We start from the raw sequence: 26,223 nt of genomic DNA, 5'->3' as shown, positions 1-26,223 counted from the left end.
AAACATTTGCAACCTTTAGCCATAGAAATACTAATGAGTCAAACAATAATACTGATGATGTCCCAAAAAAAAAATTCAAATAGTTTGAGGGGAAAGATTTATATTTTGGATGATTGTTTAATCTCTTAGTTTTGGTAATTTGATCGATTCTTTAGAAGCAAGTGCCTGATACCTGCAAATAATCCCTTTTGAAGAATTTAGAGAATATCTGATGATTATGTCAGTGATTTTTTTAGAGAAAATATAATAATATTATAGAGAGATACTTTGAAAATAAATATATAATCAAGAATCGAGATTCCAAACCTTTTGTTTAAATGATTCATGGTCTATTTATAACTCATTAGTCTTTTTATGGAGACAATGGACTAAAGTGTAATATTACCCAAATAATATTATAGAGAAAAAATATCAATGACATATGTATTAATGTTGATGAGAAATATCACATACATATGTATTAATGAGGGTAAATATCACTAACATATATATATTAATGTGGATGAAAATATAGTGGGCCCTTAAAAGACTTTTACACATTATCTCTTATACAACATTAATATCGATGGAAATATGATGACTCTTTGGAGGACTTTTATACATCTAATGGATGTAGAGAGAGTAGGATCCAAAATATAGTTGAACCCAACGGAGGTGAGTCATTTTGTTGGCTGAGCTCAAGGGAGGTTTGGATTTATAGAGGGGTTTAGGCGTTTAATTTTGACTTTATCGATACCCCCTTAAGTTTTTGTGATATTTATATGCAAAGGCTTGTTAAAGTACCTACTACAAGAAGTTTGTTGAATTTTGTTTTTGCGAAATGGGGTGAAAACCTTGGTTAATATGTCAAACTGCCTATATGTAGGGTTATGCCCCATGTTTGAAAAAAATAATTTCTAAGTATGTAGAGGTGGACCATGGAGGAACTCATACTTAGAGAATTTTCCAAGAGGATAAGCTGAAACCATAAGAATCCATACTTATAATTTTTTTTAATAGGTGGAGAAACTCAAGGAGGGTAAGCCTATATTTAGAAAATTTTCTAAAAGGTTGAGAGGAACCCATGAAGGGTGGAGTCCGTACATCGAAAATTTTCAAGTGGCCGAGGGAAACCTAAAAAGGATGAGTCTATATTTAAAAAATTTTCCAAGAGACTGAGATGAATGAATTCCTATTGATGCCCATACTTGGAAAATTCTCAATGGATAGAGAGGACAGACCCATGTTGACGCCTATACTTCAAAAAATTTCTAAGAGGCAGGGGAACTGAAGGAGGGTGATGCTATTATACTAAAAAGACCAAGTCAATCATTTTCTTGGAGAGTTATTTTATTTTTTTAAAGAGTTTCAGGCTTATGGCCTCTTTAGCGATGATAGAGGGCGTGAGAGGCCCCTACTGAAGAGAGAGACCAAACCTAAGAGTGAGAGATTTAAGATCATTTCTAGAGATAACATAAGGTTCGAGAATCTATCTGAAGAGTTGTGTTAGTTCTCTAGGTTCTAGTTAGCCTTGGTGGTATATATTTGTATATAGGATAAGGGTCATGTTGCTTTGTTGAGATTGTCTATCTCAAACTGTCATAGAAGGTAGATCTGTGGCACTAGGGAGAACCCCTTCCAAGGAGACTGTGCAATTACACTAGGGAGAGCACATTTCAAGGAGATTGTGTAATCCCACTAGGAAAAACTCCTTTTAGAAGAGCGTGTAAGAGTCCAGAAGCTTCCATTAAAGATATGTAGATAGAAAGTGCATGTTAGAAAGATAATTATTTTAATTTAAAAATTAAACTTACTTTCTATCATAGATAATATATCACAAGGTGATTTATTGGACTCTAGGGAGCTATTAGAGAGTGGTGCTATTGCACTATAGAGACCCCTGATAAATCCCTTCCAAGGGTGGGTCCGCCATGAATGCCAAGACTTGCTAAGGCAGCAAAGCTTGATTTTGCACTTGGGGTTCCACTTGGTTGATAAGCTATTGGAAGTTCGAATGAGCAGAAGTGCTCACGATAACGGGTAGATCCATCAAACGTTCTAGCTCAGGTGTGTCATATTTGTCTGCCATGGAATGATCAGAAATGTCATTAGAAAGAATTTGAGTACTTTTTTTTTAATCAATATTCCATGGATGGTGCAATTGATGATGTTCTAGAAAATTCAAGTAGCTTGGGGGCAATACTTATATTGGATAATCAGTTAATCTCTTGATTTTAGCAATTTAATCCATTCTTCCTAGCTAAGGTGGCTGGAGGTAGGTGCCTAATACCTATTAAAGATCCTATTTGGTGAATTTGGGGATTTTCTAATGATTAAGTCGATGACTTTTTAAGAGAAAATGCAATAATATTAAGAGAAATACCTTGGAAATAAATATACAATCGATAATGGAGATTCTGATTTAAGTTAGTGATTAAGTCTATTTATAGCCCATGAGTTTTTTTTTTTTTATGGAGATGAGATATTAAAGTGTAATATTACCCTGATAATATTAAAAAGATAAAATATCTCTGACGTATATATTAATGTTGATGAGAAATATCATTGCATATGTATTAATGAGAGAAAATATTCATGACATACGTATTAATTTGAATGAAAATATGGTGAGCTCTTAAAGAACTTTGACATTATAATATCTTTTACACAATATTATTATCGATGAAAATATAATATGTCATCGAAGAACTTTTACACATTTAATAAGTGTTGAGAAAGTTGAATCCAAAAAACATAGCTAAATTCAATGAAGATGAGTCATTTTTTAGCTGAATTGAAGGGAGGTGGATTGTTTCCTTAGCTGACTCCAATAGAAGTTAGGTTTTCTGTGGTTTTTTAGGCCATTAAATTTAAGTTTATCAAATAAAAAATAAGAAAATTATATAGTTGTGATTTATAAAAAGAAGAAGAAGAAGATAATTAGGTGCTAGAGTGTATATATATATATATATATATATATATAACATGCTTTTGATTGTAGGGCTTAAGTAACAGCTATGAAATCTGTTTCTTTCCTTTTGCTTTAGTAGTCAAGCCCTCGAAACAAAAGGAGTATGAGAGAGAAGGTTCCTTAAGCTTTAGAAAATCCAACTGGAATGTTTTTTTTTCTCTCTCTCTCTCTCTCTCTCTCACATAAACCGCTTACAGCGGGCTACTTAAATTGGCAAAGACTCTTAAAGGTGAGTGCCTAGCTAGGCTTGAGGGAACCTTTTCCTTTTTCTCACTGACTTCGGTTAAAGTAAGAGACTAGAGAGAGCGATTTCTGGTGATTTCAATGGTTGAAGAACCAGGCTTATACCTAAATTCCACAGCCATAGTTTCCTCTTTTCGGGCTCTTCCTGCTCCAACTTCGTTCCTATCCCCTCTTACTACAACTTTTCTTTTCCCTTAACGAATTTAAAACATTTAGACTTCTGTTTTGGAGATATTTCTCTTCTGGGTTTTTTTTTTTCTTTTTTCTGACTACTTTTTCGTCTGTTGAAAGTATCGAGGCTGTATAGTACTCGTATATTTCCGTTCCACATATAAATATATATAGTTGCCGAGTTAATTTTATGATTCTTGATTGAATCAACATCTGCAAATCTTTCAAGTTGTTTTTCTTTGAGTCTTATCTCAAAAGAAAGCCGTATATTATATGCATATTTTTGTTTTCAAGACAAATATTAAAGCTTATTCTTAATTAATAGCTATAATTAATATACGTGCTTTTGTTAACATGAGTTCATAAATCAAATTCATGATTTGTGCTGTATAGATAGCTCGCAGGATATGAATAGCAAGCTGTTGTTTAAGTTTTTAAAAGTTAGACTTGGGAGAAAGAAGATACGTGTACACATAGCATCAGCTGTCTGAGAAAGAAGCATGAGTACTAGGTGTAGCATGGCTTCCATCAGCAGCTCTGATCTCATCGATGCAAAGCTTGAAGAGCATCAGCTGTGTGGATCTAAGCAGTGTCCCGGTTGTGGACACAAGCTCGAAGGAAAGCCGGTAATTGATATGGATAATTTCCTCATAAATATTCTTTCCTTCTTTCCAAATAGATTTCAACACACAAGAATATTGCAAAGCAAAAATGACTAACATGCTTTTTCTGTTTTATTTTGGGGTTTTTCCGCTTTTAGCTTTTCTTTTTTAGGTATTGATTAATCAATGTAATTGTAAATAAAAAAAACAAACTGTAATTTTCAAATTCTTAAGTTGAGCTTTTGTTTTAACTTGGTTTTGATTAATTGGAGTTACTTTTCAGGACTGGTTAGGTCTACCAGCAGGAGTGAAATTTGATCCAACAGACCAAGAGCTGATAGAGCACCTTGAAGCAAAGGTAGAAGCCAAAGACATGAGGTCTCACCCTTTGATAGATGAGTTCATCCCTACAATAGAAGGGGAAGATGGGATTTGTTATACCCATCCTGAGAAACTACCAGGTCAAAACTCTCAATTCTATCATCACCTTCCTCTCTCTTCATTGTTCAAAGTTGTTAGGTTTTGCCATATTATTATTATATCCCAGATTCATGAAAAAGAAAAACAAGAAACCTAGCTGATGATTTATTCATGTACGGCTTGTTATTGGGTGTTCTTGTAAATTTGCCATGACTTTGGAGGAGACTTGTATGTATCGTGTCTCAGTTTGTTGCACCTAAGTGAACCGAACCTTTTCTTCTTTTCATGCAGGAGTCACGAGAGATGGGCTCAGCAGGCATTTCTTCCACAGGCCTTCAAAAGCTTACACCACTGGAACAAGAAAAAGAAGAAAAATTCAAACCGAATGTGACTTGCAAGGTGGGGAAACAAGGTGGCACAAAACAGGCAAGACAAGGCCAGTTATGGTGAATGGCAAACAAAAAGGATGCAAGAAAATCCTAGTCCTCTACACCAATTTTGGCAAAAATCGAAGACCCGAAAAGACTAATTGGGTCATGCATCAGTACCACCTTGGTCAGCATGAAGAAGAGAAAGAAGGAGAGCTCGTGGTTTCTAAGATTTTCTATCAGACACAGCCAAGGCAATGCAATTACACTGATAGAGCTGCAAGCATTGGTGAAGGAAGCAGTGAACCTAACAGCAGAAGAGACGGTGGTAGTGGGAGTTGTTCTTCCAAGGAAATATCTCTTCATGGAGATGAAATCTCAGGAACTGGGACAGTTGCCTCGTCACTAACAAGTTACACTGCCATGGACATTCAACAACTGAAATCTGATCATTTTTGCTTTACTCCATTCAGGAAGGGCTTCGATGAGGTATATTTATTCATTCACACACGCGCACACACACGAACATACAAGTACTTCTTTCGTATATATTTATTCGTCAACCACCATTTGCAAAACCAAGGATATTGCATGTATTATATAGTGCCTGTAAAAAATAAGGAATTGTATTCTAAATTATTAAATTTTATATATCGAAAAAATTGAGATGGCTGTAACGTCCTTGTTTCTATCATATTTCTCATGCAAGATAAATTATCGAAAGTAAAAGAAGAGGAATAATAAAAAAGGAAGAAGAAGAAATTTCTAGCTAGGGTTTATTTTCTCATTTCATTGCTTGCAAATTCAGCATGAAAAACTCTTTAGACCTCACTTGATTATCTTTGTCAGCTAACTAAACTATCGAAGAAGAGACCGAGTAGTAAGTTACAACGTACATTAATGAGAAGGCAACCAATATTCAAATTATGACTGATAGATTGAGCAAAGGCATGTAAATAGAAAAGGTAAAGTAGGAACTAAAGCGGAAAGAAAAAATAATAAGAAAGATCCTGAGTCGAAGAGGTCTGAAAATAGACTAACTATCAAACTTCGTCATGGGGGTTGCAACCATTTGATCAGGTGGGGATAGGAGAGGCTTCAGTAGCAAGGGAAGCGTCAGCATCAGCCACATGCGATGAAATTCGAGAGCACCATCAGATGCTACATCATGTGGCCCATGATCCCCATCAACAACAGACGCAGCAGCAGCAACACCACTACCACCACCACCAAACGGCGCATCACCAGTTTGCAACTACTGCCTTTCACATCAGCACGCCTTCCCATCCCTTCTCCACCATCATCTCTCCACCTCCCCTCAATCACTCCATAATTCTTGATGAGGACCCGTATCATGTGTCCAGAATAATGCTTCAAAACGAAATCCAGGTAAGTTGATCAACCTAATTACTAATCACATGTCCTCCAACTTCCTTTCAAATCTTATCACACACTATTAAATTGAATCGCATTCTAATGTGACTATGATTACTTAGTCTTAACGTATCTCTTATTAAGACTTAATTCCCATTTCTTTTATAGCTGTACTAGAACTTCTCCACATGGAACATGAGATTTTAGAGTAAATGTACGTCTATTAACATAAAGTTGTTAACCAAAATGTCCAGGAAACTGTTCATCGAAACACACATCTCTAGAGAATAATAATAATAAGACTGTGTACTTATATTAAGTTTGACCTGGTGCCGGAATGTTATAGAGGGAAGAAAGTTGGTAGCCCAGGGTGATATATAGAGGAGCCAGCTACCAACACCAAGACTCTTCCTCATCCACCCTGGCCCTCCCCCTCCTCTAGTTCAATGAATAAATTTTCACCCTCACAGCTTGAACCAAGTGGTGTTGGTCATTTTGTAGTCTACGAGATGGGAAACTCACTCACTAACTTGTATTGTCTACTAAATTGGGTGCAATAAACTGTCTTCTCTCTTTTTAAGGCTCTTTGAAGACATGATGATTAATCTTGAGGTTTTATTTATTTATTTATTTATTGTGGATAAATGAATGCAGCAGCAGCAGCAGCAGCATCATAAAATGGGAGGAAGGTCTGCATCTGGTTTGGAGGAACTCATAATGGGTTGCACTTCAAATGATGTAAAAGAAGTGAGTATGAACTTTTTGACCCTGAAATCCATGAGCCATGTTCCTCGTAGGAATTAAAAAGAACGAAAAAAGGGTGAGAAGGGATATTTTAAATAAAGAGAAAACAAATTTGATTGAAAACCATTTAATTTCGTTATTACCGGAGAAGATTACTGTTATTTTAAACTAAAGATACGGAACCGGAAACCTTTCCTCTCTCTCTTGTCTTTTATTTTCCTTTTCCTTTCATGTTTTGAGCTTTACATATCATGCTTACAGTATTTATGTACGAGTAAAGAACTCGATAGCTAGCGTAGAGAGCACCCTTTTCTTTTTTATTATTACTTGACAGGGAAGGGTGCATTGCATATGTTGAAGATTTTAAACTATTTACAGCGTAAATTGAAATTAAGAACATATATAAACTTACAGATTTACTACGGGTTGCTTTATTCCTTGCAGCATGCAAGGTCTGCACCTTTCTTTGAAATCACAAATTCTCGAACAATTTTATTTATTTATTTTAAAAACTATATAGCTTGGGACTTTACTCTCGCCGCATTTTGTCAAATTAAAAATTCTTGTAAAAGAGCAAATATATATTTTTGCTTGTATTTGTGTGTCTAATTTATTTTAAGAAAATACAGAAGAAGAAGAAGAAAAAAAGCCAAATAAAAATAAGAAACTAAAGATTAAAATAAAAGGATGCGTGTGTGTAAAATAAGAAAGGTTGATGATAGCGACTTCAAAACTTTTATCATGCGTGTCCTCTCAAGATAATACAGTATCAGACAAGCTTATTGTGGATGAGATTAAAAGGACAAAAGACGCAGCTTCATTTATTTGTTTTCAAGTGCATTTTCTGCTCAAACCAGAACCCTAGCTAGCAATTTCTCACATGCTTTCATTTTTATTGCAGGATTCTTCCATTGCAAACCCACAAGAGGCAGAGTGGTTGAAGTACTCTTCCTTCTGGCAAGACCCTGGCAACCAGGATCATCATGGGTAGAACCGAAGGAGAAACAAAACCCATACAGACACTATCATTATCATCGTCATCATCAGTACTTGAAGCTACCCTGATATTCCTTTCTATAAGAGAACCAAGAGATCATCTTATGAGGTTGCTCTTTTACTTTATTTTCTCTTGGGCCGGGGCCTGCCTTACTAAATTGAACCACCTATTTAACAGTCCATGCTGGTGAGAAAGAAAAGAAAAACAGAAGGCACAAAAACGAAAAAAAAAAAAAAAAAAAGGAAACCAAGAAAGGCTGCCCTCTAATGACATATAGGAGAAACAAAGACCCAAAGCAAAATCTTCGCGCATGAAAATCATCACCATTTATGTGCCTATTCTTATTATTTTATTTTTTAACTGCTCCAGTGTAAGTTCTTTTACTGTCATCTGAACAGAAATATATATATATAACGAATAGGTTGTGCAAATTACAGGAAAAAACGTTGTTAATTTATTTTTCTTATTTCATCTTATAGTAAAATACGAATATATAGCATTTTATATAATCTCTTTTCTCAGCAATAAAAAGTTTGTCTGTGATTTCTTTACTTTATCGGTTCCTATATCCTTTTCTACTTCTTTATGTGCTTCAAGACAAAAGGACGTCTATTTATTTATTTAATAGAAATGGTTTTGTATTAGAATGAAAAATAAAACCCAGCAATGGGAGAAATTTTATAGTTTTCAAGGAGTAAGTATTAATATATTATTAGTTATAGGATTAACATTATCTATGTAAGTGGAATTCAAACACTATAATAATACAAATAAGACCAGATACTACTATAAAGGATGATCAACCCCATGTATTTAAATTCTTGTAATTTTATCTTTTTTAAAAGGGTTTTTTATTTATCTATTTATTTACTATTTTATTTATTTTCTACACTTAAGTTTCTTGTAAACTCTTTCTTACTTAGAACTCCTCTATTTTCTTTACATGGTAGTGTTTTTAGAGCAACTTATTGAGGGTTCAAGATTTAGAATAAATGTTTTGTTTGATTAGATATAATTTGTTGACTTTTCATATGTTCAATACTAAGTATAGTTAATTAATTAGGAAAATAATTAATTGGTACATTTTATAGGACTAAGATTCAGATTTTTTTTTTAGAAGTCATTAAAACAAGTCTCTAAAAAAATACTAGTAAACTCATCTCGACTACTGTAGATGAATAGTTAGTGTTGTTTTATAATTAAGGCAACAATAACACCTAAGAGGTGAATTAAGTGTTTCACTAATAATAACAAATATTATAATTAAATTAATTAAACACAATTAACTAATAATATAATTAAATTGTTTAAAGTAAAGAGTATATGGATAGAAATTGTAAACTCGGTTTCCAACGTGGTTCGACAATCCTACATCCACACCTCAAGTACCAAACTGGTCTTGAGTATTATATTATTTACTAATTCAAGCCAAAGATTACAATGTCCTTTATAAATTCTCATCAAGCCTTTTTTCACCACTTGAAGAAATACCCTCTTCAAGATATTTCACGTTGATGATGTACCTCACCAATGACCGAGAGTTTTTCACTTAAACTCTTAAAGGATTATAATTATTTGAAATGTAACAACACTCTAAAAAAGAAGATAATATAATTGAAGTTTATATCTCTATAGCTCACTCAATAACACTTAAAATGTATAAAGGTGTTTAAGTGTAGTGAATGCTAGAATTTATACTCTTATACAAGAATATAGAGATTTTAATGCACAATTATGAGTATGATTTAAGAATGTTGATTTAAAGTTGTTTTTGCTCTTAAAATAGTTTGTACATGATATATATTCAAATTATATGTTTGATTCTTCAATTAGACTAGCTATATATATGTTTTTAGCAAAAACTAAATGTTTTATAGTCGTTACAGTTCCTCTGATAACTAAAATGGCCGATCTAGTTAGATTGGTCAAGTCAATTGGTCAATTGGTTCCTACTGATTCCCAAGTGTTCATCCCTGATGCACAAGCGATCCATCATTTCATTTTGTATGGCCAAACAATCAACTAGTTCAACTTAAAATTCAATTTTAAGCCTGGTGAAACATGAATGGACTAAATGCATATCAATCCTGTCACATATGTGTGGTGTCGTGGCGATTGTCCTCCTGAAACAGGATTATTAAGAATGATGTGGGTGAAAAGAACAAGGAATTTTTGTCCTTTATTAGTAAAAGAGGAGAATGAGAGTCGCCACCTAATATTTTAATCACTAGGAACCTTAATGGTCTATAAGAGTCTGGGTAAGGGGACTGATTGCGTAAGGGGAAAATGTATCACCTCCAACTATGAAAAAATGCTTTTTCGTTTGTTCTAAGTCATGTTTCTATTCGTTAGTCTATCTAAGGTTTGAAAAAAAATCATCCTTAGTAAGAAGATCCTTATCTCATCAAGTTAAAACCTAGCTATTCTAAAAAAATCCTAAAAAAAATCTAAAGTTTAAGAAAAGTCCTCATTGGTAAGGAGATTCTTATCTTATTATGTTAAAAACTAAACAATCTAAAACCTAAGAAAAAAATGGTTTTTTATTTTATTTGAATTTTTTTTCAAGTCCTAAAGGATAATCACAAACTTGTGATATCCATTGACTATTATTTTGTTTTGTATTTTTTAAAGTATGATGAAAATGTAATTTTTGTTTTATGTATGAAATATGCATGAAAATTTTAGAATTTGGTCATATGCACACAAAATAAAATATTTTTTTTTGTATTTTTGAAATGAAGAAATGTTTTAGAAAATTTTGGAATTTTTATAAAATTTTATGAAAAATAAATATTTTTAATACTGGGTCTGTATCTTACAGTATAAGTCTACAACCTTGATATTAGGTGAAATGTTTAGAAAAATTTGTAAGCGACCCATAAATAATTTTAAAATGGTCCTTGAATGTTTTTAGAATTTTTTTAGATTTGTTTGGGGCCTATTTAGCAAAAAAAAACATTTTTTCTTTAAATGTAGCTGCCAAAATAGGCGTAATAGCATGTTTGCCGAAGAAAACCTTTATCAAAATACTTGCCAAACCAACAAGACCTAACTTAATTGACCCGATGCCAAACTAATTAGGTTGACCTGAAATCACTGGTTTAACTTCGAACCAAACCTAAAACTTTGATTTAACCAAAATACAAACCTAAAATAAAATAAATATTAAAAAAAACATGAAAAACATAAAATTTCTTGAAAAAAAAACAAATCAAACATACACAAGATAAAGAATACAAAGAATGTTATTCGTGAACCTAGAGAATGTTACTCTCATCATTGGCCATATATAGCTAAATCAGAGGCACAAAAAGATTATAAATCATGCAAAGGTCAATAATATAGCACTTACTCACTTTGATTATCACTAAAAAAATCATAATCTGGTTAGGGAAGGTTTTAGTTTGAAATTGAAACTCTAAGATTAAAACCATGAACAACATGTTAGTGAGGCAAAAGAAGTCTACAGAACTGGCTAGGGGTGTTGTACGAAGTAGATAGTGCAAAGAAATGGACCAAAACTAGTTTAAGTCATGTAACCACAACAATAATCTTCCTAAGAACATTGCACAAGAAACAAAAATATAGAAATGCCTAGAAAACTAAAAATGGCAGATATGCTATCAAACAAAAAAAAAAATGCACTAAGAGCCTAGAAAACATACTAAACTTAGCAATCAAACAAAGCTTAAGCACACTCAAAACAACTTACTTTAACCATTAAAACAACAAGAAATAGGGAATTATAGGCAAGACAAAAACATATTATAACATTGTTTCATAAGTTGTTCTTCATTTTCTTAACCATCAACAACATGCTTTTGGCCTAGGCAAGCTAAAAAAAAACACTAACAAAAGTCTAAGAACAACAAATGAGGTATAATGAATACTCATTGTAGAAGATAACAATGGAAAGAGAATGAAAAAGGAGAGTGTGCTTATTAAAGGACACCCCCTCATCAAAGTTGAAAGCTTACCTTATCTTAAGATGTTGCCTTCTTGGTACCTTTCATTGAGATATTGTATGTGTGGCCATGTAGTTGTGTGTTTGAGAGGAGATAGAGAGCTTAGTAACAAAAGGTGAGGATCAGTGGTTTAGAAGGTAATCTCTGTTGTTTCTTTTCTTTCCCCCCCTTCTAGTATGGCCTTTTGTATGAGTTTTTAAAGGGCCACTAGGATCCTTTCAGGTGCCCTAAGTTAGACTATTCTCCTCCCTTGATGTAGAAGAATCAATCCAGTCCATTTAATGAGGTTGAAGGTCAGGCTTTGTTGTGTTTTGAAGTCAACAAAAAGGGCACATTAGCAAGCCTGGTTGGTTGGGGTGTAGGTTTTGGCTTCTTGTAGTAGTGTCTTTAATGTTGCAAAAGAGCTTTTATTTTTTTCGACGTAGGAGTACAACATGCAGGGTGTGAGGGGCACGTTCATTGTCCTGTTCAGGAAAGAGATGAGGGTGATTTCAATCTTGTAAGGTGGCAACAAAACCAACCTTCTCAAGATCTTTAGGGAGGAAAAAGATCTGTAGTAAACAAACGACAAGTCATCTGAACTTTTTTTTAATTTTTAATTTTGAACTTATCAAAACGATGTTGTTTTGAACCAAAACTGAATATTTTGGCCAAAACATACTATTTCATTTAAATGAAAGTGTGTTGTTTTGATAACCTAAGTCAATTAGGGTTCTAAAATTGGGATTTAACCAAAAGTCAAATTACCCCTGATCTCTTGACTTCTTTTAATTTCTCCTGTCATTACATATAACTTTCAATTTCATACAATTACACTCCTGCCAAACTCAAACACCAACTTCTAAGTTTAACACCTTTACCATTTTGGTACTTGGTTCTTAATTTCTTCAATTTGACCCTTAATTGACTCTCAAACTTTGATTTTATTGTTATTTCATCCCTAATGTCAACCAATTGAGTTTGAAAAAATTAATTCTAGTCCTCTAAAATTCTAATCTTCTTAAATAAGCCCAAATTAAGATTCCAAACTTATTTTTTCACCAATTAAATCCCTAATAAAATTAATTTGACACATTAAAAGTCTAATTAAGTCTTTGCTCCTAATTAATTCTTTTAATTTGGCCCAAATAAATTTTTAAACTTAATTAATCCTTTAATTGGGCCCATGATTAGATCAAATTGGCCTATTAAAAATTTAATTAAGTCCTTATGCTTAATTTTATGCAGATTTATTCAATAATCATTTAGTTTGACCTTGAATCTGCATTGTCTTTTAGTCTTGGGTATAATGGAGTATAATTGGGATTCCAATTTTGTCCAAAACTCCTGCTTGGTTCCTCCATGCATTTGAAATCCTTCTAATCCTGCTCTTGCCAAGTTGCTAGTATTTGCTTTTTCATTTTTTTTTGTTGCTTTTCATTTAAAAAAATGGTAATTTTAGGGGAAACACAAAATTAGATTATGACAGTTGCCCCATCTTTACAATGCTTACGACAATAAGTCTTGTAAAGGACATTATATAGTAAGCTTGTACAGAAGAAAAGATAAGAGATTGTGTGAAACCCCGGTAAATTATAATTACAATATACAAATGATTTAATGGAAATTCCAATAGGTGAAATTTGTAACAAGACATGGAACAAAATATATGGGTAGGAATCGAGTAGATAATCCTAAACAATGAGATTTTACTTGAATTTGAATGGAACATTATAATAACTAGTTATGATATAGTACATAAAAACATAAGAAAATATTAGGGGACAACCAAACAAGATGTAAACTCATTAGTTCGGGTATAAAAGAAAGGGGGAGACAAAAATTTCATGCCTTGTCTCTCATTAAGTCTAAAGTCCTGATAAATCATAAATAGGATAATTAAGAAACATGGTGTGTAAAACCCCCGATCTAAAAATTAGCAAATCAGAGTAATTATTAAATAGGGCAAGCATGGGTAAATGAAATATTAATTAGCGATAAATCATTTAAATTTCCAAATTGGATAAAGATATCATTTAAAGGAGGAAACTTATAAATTTAAAGATGATGATTTATAGAAAAATAGAAGGGAGTTCAAAAAAAAATGTGTGACCCTTTGCATGAGAAACATTCATTGGTAGTATGAATCTTGTGTAGAATTGCGCTTTTAAAATTAAGAAAAATATTATGATAATTAGAAATAGAAATCTTCAATGAATTAACCTGAGAACCCAAAAGATTTAAGTAAATCATGTAGGAAGCCAAATTTAGATTTTTGGCGAAAACATTATTGATTGTCTAGTTTTACGGTATTGAGCATATCTTTCAATCCGATTGTTGGATGGGGTTGACATGTTACGAGTAAACCCTTGATATATTTTAGTAGTTTGGATTATAATTTCAGGTTAATTGGAATCCAGGAAGACCTTGTGAAAATACCAATAGACCTGGATTGGATAGAAAAGGGTATATATATAATTATGAGTGGTAAAAGGGTCTTTAAGGCAAAACCAAATTCCTTCTTTTAAAGGCTATTACAAATGAAAAACCAAAATCCATAAAAATGGCTTGTAAAGCCTACATATTCTCCTAAAACTTTAAGGGAATCAACCATGATTGAGAGCTTTAGGTGAGATTGAGTTGGTCTTTTAGAGAACACATTTTGACAAACATACACTTTACACCTTTGGATTGGGCTGACCTTTGGGTATGTTATCATTGCTATGTCTGATACATTCTAGCCTGAGGGATTTTCAATATCAGGCTCTGTGTGTGAGATATGACTAATGGAATTTTTTAGAGAAAACACTATTCTTCTCAGTCGCAGTCACTAAATGTTTTCTCCTCCATCAACCATTGGATGGGGATGTAATTTTGATAAGTTTTTCATCCAAATGTTCTCTGAAGTTTGAACAGTGAAGATCAGAAACAAATTCCTTGGCCATAAATGGCCCTTCCTGAATAGCAGGTCTCCATTCTTTAAGGTCAGTTTGGTTATGTTCCATAACTGTTGGATTGATCTACAACTTGGATATGTTATGTTAAACATAATGCAGTATAAAGTCATCGTTGGGATTGATTGAATATTGAATGTGCAAAGAATTATGAATAAATGTTATATGTTGATATTATGATTTAACATGAAATGTGTGATAATAAGGATACATTCAAATTATAAAGTTGAAATAAATCAATGGGTATATATTATGACTTAAAGTAGAGTTTGTTAGATTGGTGAAGTGTGTCCTTGTATAAGTATATATTATGAACAAACATGAGGTATATGGTTAATGATGTGTTGTGAATGTAGTAGAATGAAAGAAAGATAGTTATTAAAGATGAAATTATTAAATTAAGGAATTCTACTCTTGCATAGAGATAAGGAAGAACACGGTTCATGCCATACTACATGTTTAAGGACTAAAATATAACTTGTAAAATATAATTGTGAGAAGAAGATGAGAAAATGAAGTAATTGAGATGAAATAATTTGATGAAATAGGTCTAGTATGTTTCGGCCAAATAAGGATTCAAGGAAGATTTAAATTGTTGATTTAGTATCCCTTGTGTAATGAAAATTATGTTATGAGAAGGCTAAGTTAAGTAATGTAAGAACAACAAAGAAGTTGATCCTTGCCTAATGACATCACTACTTCCTAGTATAGGTTATTTTAAGTGAAAGATCAAGGTGTGACTTAGTGTTGATGAAGTAGGGGTAAAGATTTAGAAATATAATGATGGGTTCACAAGGATGAAGGTGTACTTAAAGTCAAACTTGTATAAGGAGTATTACTTGTCAAAATATGAGAGATTAGTTGGTGCACACATATGAGTCATGAACCTTAATTAGGAAGAAAATAATAAGGATAATAATGTTAACAAGATCTTAATTAGAAACAAAAGTTGTATGACGCTTAAGATGACAATTGTCAAATGAGTAGATTGGAAAACTGGACAATTTTGTTTATTAAACTTACGATAAGATTAGTGATTGAAAAAGAAAAACTTTTAAGACAGTTTATTCATAACATTTGTAGGAATAGATGTTACCTTTCAAATGAAACTAACTTTGCTTAATTTGGAGTTATGTAACTCCAAATATAAGCCAATAACCAAGTAAGGGTCTCGTCAACATAAAACTAGGTAGATTGTAGACGCTACTGTGATAGTTTAAATTGAGCCCTAAAATGATATATTTTGGAGTTGGTTTCTTTACAAATTTTGTAGGCATGAATATTAACTTTCAAATGGAATATTTCATAATAAATTTAGAACTATATAACTCCCGATATGACTTAAAAACTGAAGGGGGGTTGAATTTAACCATACTACATAGATTTCATTAAGTAGAAAAACAGATGAATTTGGGTACTTTAAGGATGAAAATGGGTTTCCCTACCCTTCAAAAAAGTTGTAGATTAGTGTCTTATCTTTAAAAAGAGTCAAGCCAAATTCAAAATCAAGGTCTATAACTTTTCTTATAAATGAAATATGAAACAGTGATATGACTTGAAAACTGAATGAGGGTCGAATTCAACCATACTAGATAGATTTCATTAAGTATAATAACAGATGAATTTAGGTGCTTTAAGGATAAAAATGGGTTTCCCTACCCTTCAAAAAAGTTGTAGATTAGTGTCTTATCTTTAAAAAGAGTCAAGCCAAGTTCAAAATCAAGAACTTTTCTTATAAATGAAATATGAAACAGTGCTTTTGAGTAATAAAATAGGAATGGAAAGTGTAATAAGAAAATTAGTTGAAGGAAAATGAATTCATAGTAATGAACTTATGTGAATGAGATTTCAATGATATTATAAAAATTCACATTATGGTAAAGTTATGAAGTGATACTTATACTATCTCTTAATACAAACATGAGAGGTGTCTCAAGCAAGTTCATCTATGGCTAGAATGACTTATTGGGATGGAGATGTAGGTAGGTGCCTCACACCTTATCTTTTCAATCTGTGTAAACTTATTGATAAATTTCAGAATTTGTTATTGTAAACCCTGGGAAAATAAAGGTTACGTAAACTGTAAACTACATAAATGAGAAATAAAAGTGAAGAAATTTATGCATAGGTTTAAATAAAAACGGGAATTCATAAATTTTTTTATATAACTTTCTAGACGAAATATTTTGAGATATTATAAATTAACCCGAAAATTTTAAGGGTTTGATTAAATTAAAGAAAATAAACTAAACTAAAAGTTGTGGGGTGGAATTTTAAGAAATGAAAAGAAGTATAAGTTAATTATAAGAAGAAAAAGATATGGGGGCAAAATAATACACTTAAAGGAAATAGAGCTTAAATGCAAATAAGAGAAATTATAAAGCATAAATACTCCTCTTCTCACTAAAAATTTGCAACAACCATAAGGAAAAAAAAGGAGTTTTTGTATCCATTCTTGCAAAATCAAGAGAGAAACACCAAAATTTCAAGAACCAATCCAAGACTAAGGGTTTATAACTAGAATAAACACTTGTGGGCAAGAGATTAAAAAGAAATTTGAATAAGAAGAGAAGAGGGAAGGTCGGCGGCCATTAGAAAAAAAAGGGGGGAGTCGAAAATCTTTGACTCGTTGAAGATTGAAACCTTGATTCTTATCGGGTAAGGTGTTCTAAACATGGTCTTATAAATCATTTCAAATTCGATTATGAATGATGCCTTGATGTTGAATTATAGATTGAGGTTCTTAGACTTGAATTAGGGAAAAATATTAGTTGTTAAAATTAAGTTAATTTATGTGTTGGATGTGATTAAAGGCGCGAAATTATGATGATTTGTCAAAGAAAATGTATGAGTAATTAAGTAAAGGATGGTTGGCAATATAAAGAGAAAAGAGGGGAAATTGTGGTTTTTCCTTATGGAATCTATTATAATAGGTTGTTTGTGGATGTTGTGTGTGAATGGTTTTTCCTAGAACTCCAGATATAGTTAAATATCTGAAGAGAGGTTGGAATGCGACCTCTGCTGGCAGTAACAGTTCAAGACAGTAACAATTGGACAGTAACAGTCTAAGGTCTAGACAGTAATGGTTGGACAATAACAGTTCAAAGTCTAGACAATAACATTCTAAGTTCTAGACAGTAACAGTCCATGGTCTAGAAAGTAACAGTTCAAGGTCTAGATAGTAACCGTTGGATAGTAACAGTCCAAAGTCTAGACAATAACAGTTCAAGACAATAACAGTTGGATAGTAATAGTCTAAGGTTTAGATAGTAACAATTGGACAATAACAGTTCAAATTCTAGACAGTAACAGTTCGAGATTTAAACATTAACAGTTCAAATATATACATAAAAAAAATGATAGCTATGGTTGGACAAAGAATGATGATATTAATAGGTGTAATGAGAAAAAAAACATAAAAAAGGGCAAATGATAACTATGGTTGGACAAAGAATGACGATATTAATAGGTGTAATGAGAAAAACGTAAAATATAAAGAAATGAATGATTGAAAGAAATACTGATATTGGTTGTTGATATAGTTATTAGGAAACGTATTCTTGAATGAGAAAAATTTATTAGGTAAGCTTGTATTGTAGGAGAGACCATAAGCATGGTGCAGCAGTAGCAGGGGAGCATGAGTAGAGCTTTTACTGCAGGTAGGTGATCCTCACCTAAGCTTTCTAGTTAAATTCAAGAATTTAATATGTTAATAATATGAGATGTCAATTGGAAAACATTAGATATTATGTGAAAGGATGGAAGTAGGTGTAATGATGTTGTTATTTCGGATAGTATCCTGAATGTATGTGTGTTCAAAGTGAACGACCCTTGTGTGAATTACCAAGTGATGGGAGTACCACTGACCAAGAAAATATGAGAAATGTAATATGTTTTTTTAACTAGCATACATTTAGTGTATGTTAGGATCCCGGGTAAGGGGATCATTGTGCATCGACTAGCATATATTTAGTGTATGTTAGAATCCTGGGTAAGGGGATCACCGTGTTTTTTACTAACATACATTTAGTGTATGTTAGGATCTCAGGGTAGGGCGATCATCGTGTTTTTGACTAACATACATTTAGTGTATGTTAGGATCCCGGGGTAGGGCGATCACCGTGTTTTTTATTAGCATACATTTAGTATATATTAGGATCCCGGGGTAAGGGGTCATCGAAATTTTTTAATAGCATACATTTAGTGTATGTTAGGATCCTGGGTAAAGAGATCTCTATACGTTAATGCTAATGGGATGATGATGATACCGATGAAAAGGGCATTAATAATGGGTGGGTGAAACAGTTGCGGTTGATTTTAATGGAATCTTGAATGAAAGTTGGAAATGAGAGATGAAACAATTTTTAGTAGATAAATAAGAAGGAGTTCTAACGGAAATAAAGAGGGAAAAGGAATAGAATAAGAATACATATCTACCTTTTTAAATTATTGGAAATTTATGTTACTGTACTTGTTGTGATATTCATATTTTAATAATATGTATTTTATTTCAGAACCATCGCATGCACGACAGGAGTAAATGTTAGTTTTTATTCACCTTTTGTTATGTAGTTTAGGGAGGATTACCTTACATTTTGTAAACATGGAAACATTTATATAACTTAATTTGTATTATTAATATTTAAACTTGACTAGATGAATTTAACTCTGTAGTTCATATAACCATGTTTCATGTATGTGTATTTATATCTTTTATCCATTTATAATGATATTTGTTATTTAATCTATATCATAAATATTATGATTGATATGAATGATGATTTTTGTGGAATAAAGACCCATAATGATTGGGTCGTGATTGAGTTTGGAGATGCGGGTTGTTAGAAGTGTAAACAGGTTATATGTCGATAACCTCCCGGTATAGGGGAGACTTCGCCGAAATTTTGATAGACTTTAATATGAACACCATGCATATATATATATATATATATATATATATATATATATATAATTACTTTGTTTTTCAGTTGACATGAGATTGTTGTTTTATCCCGGATATGGGGATGTTACAGTTATTGTATTGCTACGCTAAATACTGGAATGGATATGAGTATCTTGCGTATATTAGTATGGATCAAATTAGTTATGATAATATTGGAATGGATATAAGTACCTTGCAAACTTTGATATGTATCAATTAGTTATGATAATGTTTGAATGAACATGAGTTCCTTGCATGCACTATTACACATCGAATTAGTCATGATATTATTGGAATGGATATGAGTACCTAGCGTGCATTGGTAGGTATCTTGTGCCTTATAAAACTGATTATAATTTTATTATTGACTTTTGCATAAATACAAGTATATCCATTATGTTGGAAGTATATAATGAATTGAAAACAAGAATTTAATTGATTAGTTTCCTAATTTGGAAACTAATGGTGTCAGCGTGTCTGACAACTAGGATTTTTATTTGATTAGTTTTCTAGTTTGGAAACTAATGGTGTCAGCATGTCTGATGACTAGGATTTTAATCGATTAGTTTCCTGATATAAAAACTAATGATGTCAACATGTTTGATGACCGAGAAAATCTGGAAGAAAAGATATATAGTATTTAATTGATATATGAGAGAGATATCAGATGGTTATTGTCTTTTATGTGAAAAGACAGAAGAAAAGATATGTAGTATTTAATTGATATCTAAGTGAGATATCATAGGGATATTGGCTTTTATGTGAAAAGCGGGAAGAAAAGATATGTAGTAATTAATTGATATCTGAGTGAAATATTATATGGATATTGACTTTTATATAAAGAGCTAGAAGAAAAGATATGTAATATTGAATTTGTAACGACCTGTATTGACATAGCTAAAATTGGTGGAATATATATATATCACAATACTGATAACTCTCAAACGGTATTCAAGGTTTATCTTATTAGAATTCATCTCTTAGTACAGTGCAATACTCATGTGATTTCATAATATAATACCATTATAAAAGAGAATTCCATATACATATATTCATAACATCATGTTTACACCTTCATATATTCACATTTGTATTCCATTACAATTATCAATACAAGTCATTTCAAAAGTGTCGAATGACAACAACACAATTAGTACAATTGTTCCCTATATAATACAATACAGCTAACACATACGATTATATAGTTCTTCTCAAAATGTATGAGTCGTAGAACGGATTTCCTCATGCACCTTGTTGGTGTGAAGTCCCTATTATATCACAAGTTAATTTTAAGCATTATGAATAATTTAAAACATAGCAATAGATAACTAAAGGAGTATTAATGTTATTTTTCATTCATGGCCAAAAAAAGTATAGTTTTTTCATCTCTTTACTTTCGTAATACCTCCCTTATGATTTCATCTATTACCGAGGCTAATTACAATATTCAAACCCGGTCATCCATCTCGGATGCCATTAACCAAAACAAATTCTTGAACTCAACCTAGTCACTACTTCAGGATTCCCTTAGCTTAATATAATCAAAATGTTCATCTCAGTCATCCTTTTAGGATGTCATTAGCCGAAACTAATCATCAAACGCAACTCGGCCTCTCTAGGATATCATTAGCCGAAGCTAATCATCAAACATGATGCAACCATATTATTCGATAGTTTCACCCACATTTAACTAATGTTTTGCCTATGTTATATCTATAAAATACCTTGAAATTCTTTGTTTTATGTTTTGAAGGTACTTTTGGATGAAAGTTGTAAAAAGGAGTAAATTGGAGGTAATTGGCAGATTTGATGTTCAATCGATGTTTTGTGCAGAGCATGAGTTCTAAAGGTCGAAATGAAGTGATTCTAGTGGCACTAAAAAGCTAACATCCATATCTTTATGTAAATCTAAGGAAAGAAAATAAAATAAGGAAGATCATGAAAATCGCAGCTTTCAAAGTCAAATCTTGCAATCTGCCATTGTTGATCTTCAGCTATTCCGACTTTAATATCTGGAGCTACAGAAGTCCAATTGATGAAAAATAAATTTTTTTGGATTACTGACTAACAATACTATAAATGCTCAAAATTTCAGCAAAAAACGATGTCATATGAGGGAGATATGATTTTCCAAAGATGACAGCTGAATTCTGCCAGCAAACAGGTTTCGTGAAGGAACATGTCCAAATTACGTTTCAAAGCATCTAAACCGGAGTCCAAGTTTTTATTTCAGCAATTTAGCTCCTCTAAGTCAAAGCTTGAAGATTTAATGCAAGGCTCTTTCTCCTTTTTAGGAAAATAGTTATTGAAGTACTTAAATGTAAACTGTCAACTTAAGAGAGGACTATTTTGTAAAATAGGGACTAGGTTTTCTTAGCATATAAAAAGAAAGAGAGAAGGGAAAGAGGGAAGAAAGGAGGCAGCAACCAGAAGTGAAGAAACACAAACTCTCCTCTCTAGAAACCAGAAATAATGCTTTCTTCTATCTTTAAGAGTAGTTGTTCCATAGACATGCAAGGCTAAGCTCGTTTTCTTGGTTGCAAGGACACAACAAACCTTCAGATTTCAAGAACCGTGAGATTTATTCTTCCTTTTATTTTCAGTTTATATTATGAATAAGTATAATTGTTTTCCTATGCATATTTTCTATGATTGTTGTTGATAATTGCTAGAGCGGACTCAAGTTATTATTGTGAACAATCTATTGCTAAGTTTGATATCAAAACCGGAGTTGTGATATATGAACTTGTGAAGCAACTAAGCTTGATAATTGTGGCGGAACTACGTTAATAAACTTAGGGAGAACACCCAAACAAAGGAAACACAAGCTGCGGACAGCTTGGTTGTCAAGAGATCAATCAATTTATCTAGTTCTTAGGGCTGCCATTGAACTAAATCATTAATGCGAACATTGTGAATGTTTGTTGGTTAGGGTTAGTTATACGGTGGATCCGTTAATTAATCAATGTTAAGAAAATATAAAAATTCAGAATATAAATTGAAGTTTCGTTTCAAGGATCGGTTCTAATTTTCGTTGGTGGATGTGTGCTTGCGACCAAGGTTTGTTTTCTTGATAAATTTTGGTTTCAATTGATTTTGTTTGCTAGTTTAATTTCTTCCATAGTTTAGATCATCACAAATCAAAACCCCCCAAATTGCATATCATCTAGCATAAAAATCTGACTTGAACCTTCCTTGTGGGATTGACTCCTTGCTTGCTCTATACTATCTTGTGTATTGTGTTTGAAGCTAGGGTAATTAATTTGTGCGACCGCGACATCGCAACAAATTTTAAGGTAGTTGCCGGGGAGGTAATTTTAGTTGATTCTTGTGCTTGTACTGTTATTTTTATTTGTTGTGATTCAAAAAAAAAAGAGAAACAAAATTTTTTCTTGCGGCGGTACTGTTTACTAACGGCAGCAGTATTGTTCAAAACAGATTTTTTGGTGAAATTAGGTATCGGCCTTTTGTTTCTTAAAGGGAAATGACGTTCTAAACAGGTTTAGTGAACCACTAGCCCCCACCCTATCGAGGTCAAATTCCACTGTTTTCTAGTGTTTTTAGGCAGTTTTAGTTTTCTACCATAGGATTTTCGTACAATTTGCATTGTTTTCGATCTTTTGTGTGGTTGGTTTCTTTTGAGTTTTCTTGATGATTTATGCCAGTAACCCGTTCTACTAATCAAAGTCAAGTGTAGTTGGATCTCGAAATAGAAAAAACTTTACGCAGGTTACGAAAGGAAGCTCGCCTAAACACCATGGCTATTGCACGACAACAAACACTCAAGGAGCTTGCTGCTCCTGATGTGGAAAATCAGCCACTGTGCATAAACATCGACAATAATGTAAACTTTAAGCTCAAATCTGGTTTTATACATTTGCTACCAACATTTAATGGTCTTGCAGGAGAAGATCCTCATACTCATCTCAAGGAGTTCCATTAGTTTGTGTTGGCATGAAACCGAACGGAGTTGATGAAGAACAGGTTAAGTTAAAAGCTTTCCCTTTGTCTTTAAAAAGGGCAGCAAAGACATGGCTTTTCTCCATTCTCTCAGGTTCAATTGGAACTTGGAATGGCATGAAGAAGATTTTCCTTGAAAAGTATTTTCCAGCATCTCTAGTTGCTAATATAAGGAAAGAAATATGTGGGATTCGACAATCTCATGGAGAGACACTCTCTGAATATTGGGAAAGATTTGAGTAACTCTGCATTCAATGTCCTCATCATCAAATACCCGATCAGCTACTCATTCAATATTTCTATGAAGGATTGAAGCCTACTGACCGTAGTATCATTGATGCTACAAGTGGAGGGGCATTGGTAGATAAGACACCCGAGGCTGCACGCCAATTGATCTCAAACATGGCAGCTAACTCAAAATAGTTTGGCATCCGTGGAGACTTCTTAAACAAACGAGTAAATGAGGTAAGTATTTCTAATCTTGAAAATAAAGTTAATGATCTTACTTCTCTTGTGCGTTCTTTGGCTTGTGGAAATGTATAGCAGGAGAAAGTTTATAGCATATGTTCCTTACAAGGACATGCCTCAGATATGTGCCCAACAATGCAAGAAGATTACATTGAACATGCTAATGCAGTTGATGGAGCATTCAACGGACAGCCCCAGCGTAAATATGATCCCTTTTCCAACACGTAAAATCCTGGATGGAGAGATCATCCCAACTTATGCTATGGGAACCTACCTCAACAAGGCAATCAAGGCCGACAGTTCCATCCCCATGGATTTCAATCCCAACAAAATTATCAAGCAAGACAACCCCCTCCATTCACAAACTCCAATGTTATGGGGTCGTCATTTAGTGATGATCTTCGTGAGATGATGAAAACTTTGGCTTCTAACACTGTGACCTTGCAACAAAATGTCATGTCTTTTCAACAGGAAATAAGGTCAAGTATTCACAACTTGAAAAAGCAAATAGGGCAAGTAGCTTCAAGTGTAGGGAAATTGGAAGCCCAAATGAATGGAAAATTGCCCTCCCAAGCTTTGAATCCAAAAGAGAATCTTAGTGCAATAATGTTGTGAAGTGGGAAAGAACTTGAAAGACAAAGGTCAAAACAGATCGAGATGGAGGAAAAAGAAGAGATAAAAACCGAATTGAGTACAAAGAAGAAACATCCTTCTCCTTCCCAAACTGAAACAACGACCAACACTCCAAAGGTAATTCCTCACTCAATGAATTCTAATTTTAAAATAATTCCACCCTTTCCTGTGAGTTCTTCTAGGTCAAAGAAAGAAGACAAATAAAAAGAGATTTTAGAGGTTTTCAAGAAAGTAGAACTCAACATTCCTTTGCTTGATGCTATCAAGCAAATTCCCAAGTATGCCAAATTCTTGAAGGAGTTGTGTACTACCAAGAGAGCTTTCAAACTGAAAGGTTATGAAACGGTAAGTATAGGTGAAGTTGTATCTACTGTTGTTCAAAAAAATATGCCTTTGAAGCAAAAAGACCCAGGTGCGTTTACTATCCCATGTGTTATTGGTAATGCTAGTTTTAAAAAGGCCTTATGTGATTTAGGTGCATCCATTAGTGTTATGCCTAAACATTTCTATTATTCTCTTAGTCTTGAGCCTTTGAATAAAACTAGTATTGTAATACAACTTGCGGATCGTAGTTTTGTTTATCCACTTGGTGTGATAGAAGATGTCCTAGTCAAGATTGATAGTTTGGTTATTCCATGTGATTTTTATATTCTTGATATGGAACATGATTCTTGTGATTCATCAAACAACACTCCTATATTGTTTGGGAGACCATTCTTAAAAACTGTCAATACAAAGATTGATTGTGGTAAGGATACTTTGTCTATGGAGGTAGGAGATGAAAAAAATGAATTTAATTTTCATGATGTAATGAAATATCCTTATAGCAATGTTTATTCTATCACATGCTATGACCAAGTTGATAAGTGTGTGCGACAAGTTTTTGATTTTGATTGTGAGGATGGATTAAGCGTAGCTTTGAGCTATGGCTATGATTTTACCAAGATAGAAGAGATGGAGAGGGACATAGGTGTTCCCCAAAACGTGCACGAATCAACATTGGCTTGGCAAGCTTTGCAAACCGTTCTCTATGGTAATGTCTTTGTTGATTTAGTACTTTCACATAAAAAGCTTTTGCCATTTATTTTACAGGCCCCCAAGCTATAATTGAAACCTTTACCCGATAATTTGAAATATGTATTCATTGGCGACAATAATACACTTCTTTTTATCATCGCGAAAGGTTTAACAAGTGAGCAAGAGGAAAAACTTGTGAAGTTGTTGTGTGATCACAAGACGGCCATTGGATGGACTTTAGTCGACATCAAGGGCATTAGTCCCTCATGTGTATGCATCATATACTATTAGAGGACAATGCGAAATCAACAAGGAAAATGCAAAGGAGGTTGAACCCGCCTATGATGGAGGTAGTGAAAGCTGAAATTTTGAAATTGTTAGATGCAGGTGTTATTTACCCCATCACGGACAATAAATGGATGGCACCAATCAATGT

At 33.0% G+C, this 26,223-nt stretch overlaps 1 protein-coding gene and 1 non-coding gene across 4 annotated transcripts; one reads left to right on the top strand and one right to left on the bottom strand.

The window, feature by feature from the left end:
• The first annotated feature begins 3,012 nt into the window (after positions 1 to 3,012).
• LOC133673993 (NAC domain-containing protein 75-like) lies at positions 3,013 to 8,420 on the top strand. Of its 3 annotated transcripts, XM_062094953.1 has the most exons (7): positions 3,014 to 3,179; positions 3,758 to 3,990; positions 4,250 to 4,427; positions 4,678 to 5,243; positions 5,835 to 6,143; positions 6,783 to 6,875; positions 7,774 to 8,420. In XM_062094953.1, the coding sequence occupies exons 2-7, from the start codon at positions 3,865 to 3,867 to the stop codon at positions 7,861 to 7,863; spliced, it is 1,362 nt and encodes a 453-aa protein (XP_061950937.1). In that variant the 5' UTR covers positions 3,014 to 3,179; positions 3,758 to 3,864; the 3' UTR covers positions 7,864 to 8,420. The 3 variants fall into 3 exon arrangements, with proteins under 3 accessions (XP_061950936.1, XP_061950937.1, XP_061950938.1); XM_062094952.1 differs by having other exon boundaries at positions 3,013 to 3,990; XM_062094954.1 differs by having other exon boundaries at positions 3,014 to 3,990; positions 6,786 to 6,875.
• Positions 8,421 to 23,834: 15,414 nt separating this feature from the next.
• LOC133674979 (small nucleolar RNA R71) lies at positions 23,835 to 23,941 on the bottom strand. The gene has a single exon (XR_009835307.1). It is a non-coding gene; the product is annotated as a small nucleolar RNA R71 (small nucleolar RNA).
• Positions 23,942 to 26,223: the final 2,282 nt, after the last annotated feature.

The sequence above is a fragment of the Populus nigra genome, chromosome 15 (assembly GCF_951802175.1).
Source record: "Populus nigra chromosome 15, ddPopNigr1.1, whole genome shotgun sequence".
In the NCBI taxonomy this organism is placed as follows: domain Eukaryota; kingdom Viridiplantae; phylum Streptophyta; class Magnoliopsida; order Malpighiales; family Salicaceae; genus Populus; species Populus nigra.
The sequence above is the reverse complement of the archived record's forward strand: the minus strand, read 5'-3'. Positions and strand labels throughout refer to the sequence as shown.